The following is a 7,880-nucleotide window of genomic DNA, read 5'->3' as shown; positions in this document are numbered from 1 at the left end:
GGTGAGGCCCAATGTACGAAGGTCTTGCCTCACCACCTCAGCCCAGGTCTTCCTGGGCCTACCTCTTCCACGGGTTCCCTCAACTGTTAGGGTGTGGCACTTTTTCACGCAGCTATCCTCATCCATTCTCACCACATGTCCATACCAGCGCAATCGTCTCTCTTGCACACCACAACTGATGCTTCTAATGTTCATATATATAATAATAATAATAATAATAATGAGCGTAGTGTTTTTATATTTGCGTATAAATATATTTGTCCAAAATCACACAGTCGGAGTGAATGGTGAAGGAAGAGGAGAGAAAATAGTAATTCAGTGAAGGAGAAGTTGTGAGAGTAATAGCCATGACTGAGAGGAAGTTGCAAAAGTGCGTTGTGTATTTTCTACTATAATAATACTCTTACGTATTTCTCTGTCACAACATATGAATTAGAAAGGAAGGGGTGATCCACCGATAGAAGTGGGAGGGTGAAAAGTCATCAGTGAAACAAAAATCAATCAGGGCTTCAACTTTGTGTGAGTGTGTGTGTACGTGTAAAAGGGAGGAATGTGAATGTTTGTGTGTATGTGTGTTTTTGTGTAAAATATATTTATATATTTGAGTGAGTGTATATGTGTTTACTCTTTTACTCTTTTAATTGTTTCTGTTATTTGACTGTGGCCATGCTGGAGCACCACCTTTAGTCGTGAAAATCGATCCCCAGGACTTATTCTTTGTAAGCCTAGTACTTATTCTATCGGTCTCTTTTGCCGAACTGCAAAAGTGAGTGTGTGCTCTTCTTCGATGTCACGTCTCACGAATGAACCTTTTTTGGATTGAAGAGTGACTGGTGGTGAGAAATGGGTTCTCTATAGAAATGTCAAGTTCCGAAGACAGTGGGTAGCGAAAGGAGAAACACCGGTACCCAATATACACCCATAGGCATCCATTACCCATTTTTCATCTTCGATCTCATTGTTTGTTTACACCTGACGTCTCCTATACAAAACATAGTGACAAAAATCAGTGCTGGCTATAATTTCTATAGAATATCAGTAGAACGTGGTATTAGCTTATAAAAACGTTTAATATACTTTATGATATATTATGGTTGCATCACAAAATACCATATACCTACAAGTCATTAGTCTTAAAATATATGATTCTTTTATGCGTTGCATTTACTAAGTATTTACAGTAGTTTATCAGTGATGATATCAATTAGAAGTTGATGTTTGCGTAGACACTGTCTTCATTTTGTGCTTTGTAAGGATCTCTTTGACCATGTTTTGAAAGATGCTGTATTCGTGTGTTTTTGAATCTAGGAAGCATCTGATAAAGAAAGCTTTGACGCAAGATATACTATATCAGAAGAAAAACAACTAGAAACTGAAGAAGAAGTATCTTTAGATAAAGATGATTCCAGAGAACCTGAACAAGAAGTATGTAATTCTATATCATCAAGCCAAGAACGTTTAAATGTTTCAAGGCCAACAAATGTTCATGTAAGTCCTTTGCACTTTTAACAGTTTTTTAAAAAATATATATTTATCTTTAGTTGCATTTTTTTGTATTGTTATGTTTTATTATTAGGAGGTGCAATGGCCCAGTGGTTTGGGCAGCGGACTCGCGGTCATAGGATCACGGTTTCGATTCCCAGACCGGGCGTTGTGAGTGTTTATTGAGCGAAAACACCTAAAGCTCCACGAGGCTCTGGCAGGGGATGGTGGCGAACCCTGCTGTACTCTTCCACCACAACTTTCTCTCACTCTTACTTCCTGTTTCTGTTGTGCCTGTAATTCAAAGGGTCAGCCTTGTCACACTGTGTCACGTTGAATATCCCCGAGAATTACGTTAAGGGTACACGTGTCTGTGGAGTGCTCAGCCACTTGCACGTTAATTTCACGAGCAGGCTGTTCCATTGATCGGATCAATTGGAACCCTCGGCGTCGTAAGCGACGGAGTGCCAACATGTTTTATTATTACTATCATCAGTTTTGTTCAGTTTCACATCCATTTTCCCATGTATGCATGGGTTAGATGAAACTTGTTGAGGTAAGATTTCTTCAGCTAGACCTCTTCTTGTTGCTCATCCTCAGTTGTTTTCTAAATAAGGTATTATTTTTTTTTTTTTTTCATTTGATTGGTCCTTAACTGTAGGACTGCTTACAATCAGTCAGTGTTAACGAGAACATGTGGAATGGCATTTACGTATATACATGTGAACATGCACACATCTTTTGTCTTTTCTCTTTTGTTTCAGTCTTTGGACTGTGGCCATGTTGGGTCTGGGTCACTGCTTTTAAACAAATCAATCCCAGTACTTATTTTTGAAATCTGCTACTTATTCCGTTGGTCTGTTTTACTGAAATATTGATTCAGGGAAGCATAAACAAACCATCACCAGTTGGCAAGTGGTGATGGGGAGCAAACAAACACGCACACATACATACATAACAAGTTTCTTTCTAGAAAATCCACTTACAAGGCTTTGGTCAGCCCAGGGCTATAATAGAAGACACTTGCCTAGAGTGCTGTGCAGTAGGACTGTATCCAAAGCCATGTGGCTACAAACCAAATGTTTTACCACACAGCCATGCCTGCTCCTAACTCTTCACCATTTCTTGCCATGTCTTACTCTATGTCCAGCCTCATCGGCTGACGGTGCACAGCATTTGTCTGTCATAATCTATGTTTATACCTGCATTCACTCTCATCCTTACATCTACACAAATTTTAATTGTTCATGTCGCAGTTAGGCTCTAGGTGCCAGCATAGCTGAGTGAGTACTGAGTCCACTTCATAACTATGTAGTTTCAAGTTGTGTCTGATTGTGTGACACCCTATGCAAACATCTTGACTATTACCTCAGATCAACTAATGCTTTGTGAGTGGAAGTGGTAGTGCACCATGTATGTGTGTATGCCTGCATATGCTTGAATGTTGATACTTATGTCTTCACTTTTCACTGCCTGTACAAAACAGTGATGTGATGTTTACATTCCATCTTGACAATACACCCTGTTTGCTCTGAATGTCCCAAAACTTCTGTAATGCAGGGTTGCCTATATCTAGAAATTTAGAAATCTTGAATTTATGAGTCATCATTTCAATAATCCTGCATCATTGTGTGTGTGAGAGAGAGAGAGAGAGAGAGAGAGAAAGAGAAGCTTAAAATCTTCAGAGCTGATTTAATGATTCCCTTTTAAATCTTCCTTTGCCTACTTCTACCATGATACCTGTTCATCCAGTTTGTCACACCCATAACATATTAAAGTATAATTAGAAGTACTAGAATATAATTAGAAGTACTTATTCTTATAAAATAAGCTGAAGCCAAACAAATGTTTCAATTTCAAAACATTGAAAAAAAAAATTTTTTTTTTAGATTTCATTTCATGATTTCTTCTTAGTTAATTTTTCTGTTTTTTATTTTGTATTCTCAGAAATCTATTAGTGAAACAGAACTGAACTCTGAACAAAGTTGTCCTTCAGAAACAGGAGATGATGCAGACTCTATTCCATCAGTAAATGAATTTGCTTCACCACCAACACCAGCATCTCCTGCAGTGAATAGCAGTGACTTCGTCAATCCTAGAGGTATCCGATTTATGCCACAGCAATATCCAAAAGAGGGTAATCTTTAGTTCCCGGCTTCTGACATTCTGATATATTATTTTTTTGCCCCAACTCCTATCCCTCAAATACATGCCCACTCAATTAAGAGGGCTTTTCCCTTTTTCTTACTTTACTTTGTCTTGCAAGTTACTTGACAACTTCACTTATGTCAGTGACATGAAAAACAACACCCAGCACTCACTGTAAAGTGGCTGGCATTAGGAAGGGCATCAGGTTACAGAAACCATCCAAAAGCTGACATTCAGGCTGATGCAGTTTGGCGGCACATCAGACACTGTTATATCATCTAGCCTATGCCAGTATCATCATCATCATCATCATCATCGTTTAACGTCCGCTTTCCATGCTAGCATGGGTTGGACGATTTGACTGAGGACTGGTGCAACCAGATGGCTACACCAGGCTCCAATCTAATTTGGCAGAGTTTCTACAGCTGGATGCCCTTCCTAACGCCAACCACTCAGAGAGTGTAGTGGGTGCTTTTACGTGTCACCCGCACGAAAACGGCCATACTCGAAATGGTGTCTTTTATGTGCCACCCGCACAAGAGCCAGTCCAGGGGCACTGGCAACGATCTCGCTCGAAAACCCTACAAGGCCAGTCAGGCGGTACTGGCAAGAATGGAAAATGGATATTAAATGATGATGATAATGTTGTTGTGTAGTCAGTTTAATGGCTGTCCTTGTCAAATTTGCCTATAGCTTTTCATTTACAAATTGTATAAAAGTGTATGTTTGTGCATATATATGTATGTGCTCATGTTAGTTTCTGTGTGTTTTCACTTTAAAACTGTTTGAGCAACAATTCACTCAGTTACATCATCATCATCATCATCGTCGTCGTTTAACGTCTGCTTTCCATGCTAGCATGGGTTGGACGATTTGACTGAGGACTGATGAAACCCGATGGCTTCACCAGGCTCCAATCTGATTTGGCAGAGTTTCTACAGCTGGATGCCCTTCCTAATGCCAACCACTCCGAGAGTGTAGTGGGTGCTTTTACGTGCCACCGGCACGAAGGTCAGTCAGGCGGAGTTTAGTGTCAAATGAAGGAAAGGTACGCATTAGTGGGCTGGCTACACCCCTGGCAGAGGCCTTGGATTTAGGTCTCACTTGGCTTGCCGGGTCTTCTCACGCACAGCATATTTCCAAAGGTCTCGGTCAGAAGTCATCTGTAAATAATATGTCCTGTAGCTCAGCAGTTTCACATAAATGAAAAAATATATATATTCTGTGTTTTATGGCATAAAAGCTGCATGGGCCTATCAAATGCATCGCAATTTCAGCAGTGCTGATTTGGGTGAAAAAAACCGGGTTTTTTTTGTGCATTAAATAAGGTTAATGGAAGACCAGAATTTGCATATAGGACCCAAGGTGATTTGTTCAAGACATTTTTTTGGAAAGAAAAATGTTTTATTTGTCATCAAATATGGTACCTTACATACAAAAGTAAGGGTTAGCACCAGGATAACCATCCAGTCATGTAATATATTTCCTCAGTAAATCTTGTCCAACCTATGGCAGTATGGAAAAAGTGGGAAGCAAGGCAGCTGGGTCATTATTGTCTTCCTTCCTTCTCTATGTCTTTTTTGGTCTTTCTTTCTTTCTTTCTTTCTCTGTCTTATTTCTTCTTTTTGGTCTTTCTTTATTTCTTTCTTTCTTTCTTTATGTCTTATTTCTTCTTTTTGCTCTTTCTTTCTTTCTTTCTTTCTTTATGTCTTATTTCTTCTTTTTGGTCTTTCTTCCTTCCCTCTTTCTCTATGTCTTATTTCTTCTTTTTGGTCTTTCTTTCTTTCTTTCTTTCTTTCTTTCTTTCTTTCTTTATGTCTTATTTCTTCTTTTTGGTCTTTCTTTCTTTCTTTCTTTATGTCTTATTTTTTCTTTTTGGTCTTTCTTTCTTTCTCTGTCTTATTTCTTCTTTTTGGTCTTTCTTCCTTCCTTCTTTCTCTGTCTTATTTCTTCTTTTTGGTCTTTCTTTCTTTCTTTCTTTCTCTGTCTTATTTCTTCTTTTTTGTCTTTCTTCCTTCTTTCTTTCTCTATGTTTTATTTCTTTCTTTCTTTCTTTCTTTCTCTGTCTTATTTCTTCTTTTTGGTCTTTCTTCCTTCCTTCTTTCTCTATGTCTTATTTCTTCTTTTTGGTCTTTCTTCCTTCCTTCTTGCTCTATGTCTTATTTCTTCTTTTGGTCTTTCTTTCTTTCTTTATTTCTTTCTTTCTTTCTTTCTTTCTCTGTCTTATTTCTTCTTTTTGGTCTTTCTTCCTTCCTTCTTGCTCTATGTCTTATTTCTTCTTTTTGGTCTTTCTCTCTTTCATCAATCCTCTCAGTATGACTGAGCTCAAACTTTCAATCTGGTCTTATAATTCTAAAATCAATTTTCACTATTATTGAATGATTTGCTGACAGGAAAACATGAATGGTGATTTTAAAGTACTGTTTAGATGTGATATTAACTTAGAATGAGGGTATAGTATGTAGTGGTGTGTTTCATAGACTCAATTTTTTTTTACCAGGTAAGGGATTGTATCCTTAAGCAAGGCATTTCATTTCACATTATTTCAGTGCTCTCATCTGAAATGAGTTTCATCAATGATAACTGCAGGTTAACCCTGCAATGGACTGACACCCTGTTCAGGAAAGAGTCTTGTACTAAAACTCCCTGGAAACTGAGATGAGCTGACTTAAGGACTCTATCTGTAGGCTTAAAATAGACTTTACTGTTGTCATTAAATTAGAAAGAAAAAAAAAATCAAACATTGCATGCACATACATTAAAAGTAAATGTATAAATATAGATAAACAAGAAACAGAAACACTGAGAATCACTCACTTTTTCTCTCTTATCTTTTATTGGCTGTTTATTTACCGCCATAGGGAAAATGGTAGACACCTGGTTATACTAAGTGTGTATGTTTGAGTTAAATTTAGTTTAAGTTAATATGTGGTTCTGGCTGTTTTACTTACTTAGAATGAAAGAGCCCTGAACGTTCCTGTCTAACATTCCACCATCCCTGTAGGCAGTAGAGACAGCAGGGATATCTCTGGTCATCAGCAAACTGATTTTGTTTATTGAACTACATCCCTACTCAGTTGAGGGTTCTTGTTTTGTGAGTAAGTTGGTGACATCACTAGCGCTGGTTCCACATAAAAAGTACCCCCATACACTGTAAAGTGATTGGCATTAAGAAGGGCATCCAACCATGCAATCCATGTCAAAGAAGACACTAGAGCTCAACAATATCCTCTGATATAGTTCTATATTTTAGAGATGAGGAATTATGTACATTATTTGCATTATTTACATTTGACGGATATTTGTCCTCATCTTGTTTGTTGTTAACACAACGTTTCAGCTGATATACCCTCCAGCCTTCATCAGGTGTCTGGGGCATATGGTGTAGTGGTTAAGAGCACGGGCTACTAACCCCAAGATTCCGAGTTTGATACCAGGCAGTGACCTGAATAATAATAATAATAATAATAATAATAATATCGAAAAATACCTTAGGAATGAGAACTCCGGTTCGAAATTTCCCCAAGACACCTGATGAAGGCTGGAGGGTATATCAGCCAAAAAGTTGTATTAACAACAAACAAGATGAGGACAAATATCCGTCTAATGTAAATAATGAATATCCTCTGATCCATGAGATCCAGTTGAACTGTCCAACCCATAATGCATGGAAACTGGACATTATACAATAATGTTGATGTCTAAGATAACTAAATATCTATTCTCTGTTCCATTGACATTTAGAGTTTGACAAACAAATGTTTTATAAAATACTTTTTCTTTTCAATTGCTTTTTTACTTTAATGATGAGGATTGTTATTTTTTAGATAATTACTATTTTACTACAAATGGAACTTTCTTTTTTACAGGTACCAATCCACTAATACCTTATGGTCTCCCTTGTGTAAGGGAATTGTTTCGGTTCCTTGTATCATTAATTAACCACTGGGACCGACACAATACAGATGTTATGATCCACATGGGTCTTAGTTTGCTGACTGTAGCGTTGGAATCTGGTGCCGATTCTATCAGGACATTCAAATCCTTGTTGTATTTAGTCAAAGATGAAATGTGCCGCAATTTGTTCACTGTAAGTTTACAAATTTTACTCTCTCCTCACTGTTCAAATCAAAACTTTTCTTATAGAAAAAAAAAACGAAAATATGTTAAGCTTTTTTTTTATCTTAAATTAAAATAAGAAGTTATTTCAGAAAGTAAGTTCCTTTTAAGGGCATTATTCTTTAGATACC

General features: G+C 37.4%; 1 protein-coding gene across 1 annotated transcript in view; it reads left to right on the top strand.

The window, feature by feature from the left end:
• LOC106879283 (Golgi-specific brefeldin A-resistance guanine nucleotide exchange factor 1-like) overlaps nucleotides 1-7,880 on the top strand; it is a 94,772-nt gene that overhangs the window by 49,703 nt on the left and 37,189 nt on the right. Inside the window, 3 exon segments of the mRNA XM_052970817.1 lie at nucleotides 1,309-1,488; nucleotides 3,430-3,619; nucleotides 7,500-7,831. Coding sequence (XP_052826777.1) covers nucleotides 1,309-1,488; nucleotides 3,430-3,619; nucleotides 7,500-7,831 — 702 coding nt within the window.

Source organism: Octopus bimaculoides, chromosome 9 (genome assembly GCF_001194135.2).
Source record: "Octopus bimaculoides isolate UCB-OBI-ISO-001 chromosome 9, ASM119413v2, whole genome shotgun sequence".
In the NCBI taxonomy this organism is placed as follows: domain Eukaryota; kingdom Metazoa; phylum Mollusca; class Cephalopoda; order Octopoda; family Octopodidae; genus Octopus; species Octopus bimaculoides.
The sequence above is the reverse complement of the archived record's forward strand: the minus strand, read 5'-3'. Positions and strand labels throughout refer to the sequence as shown.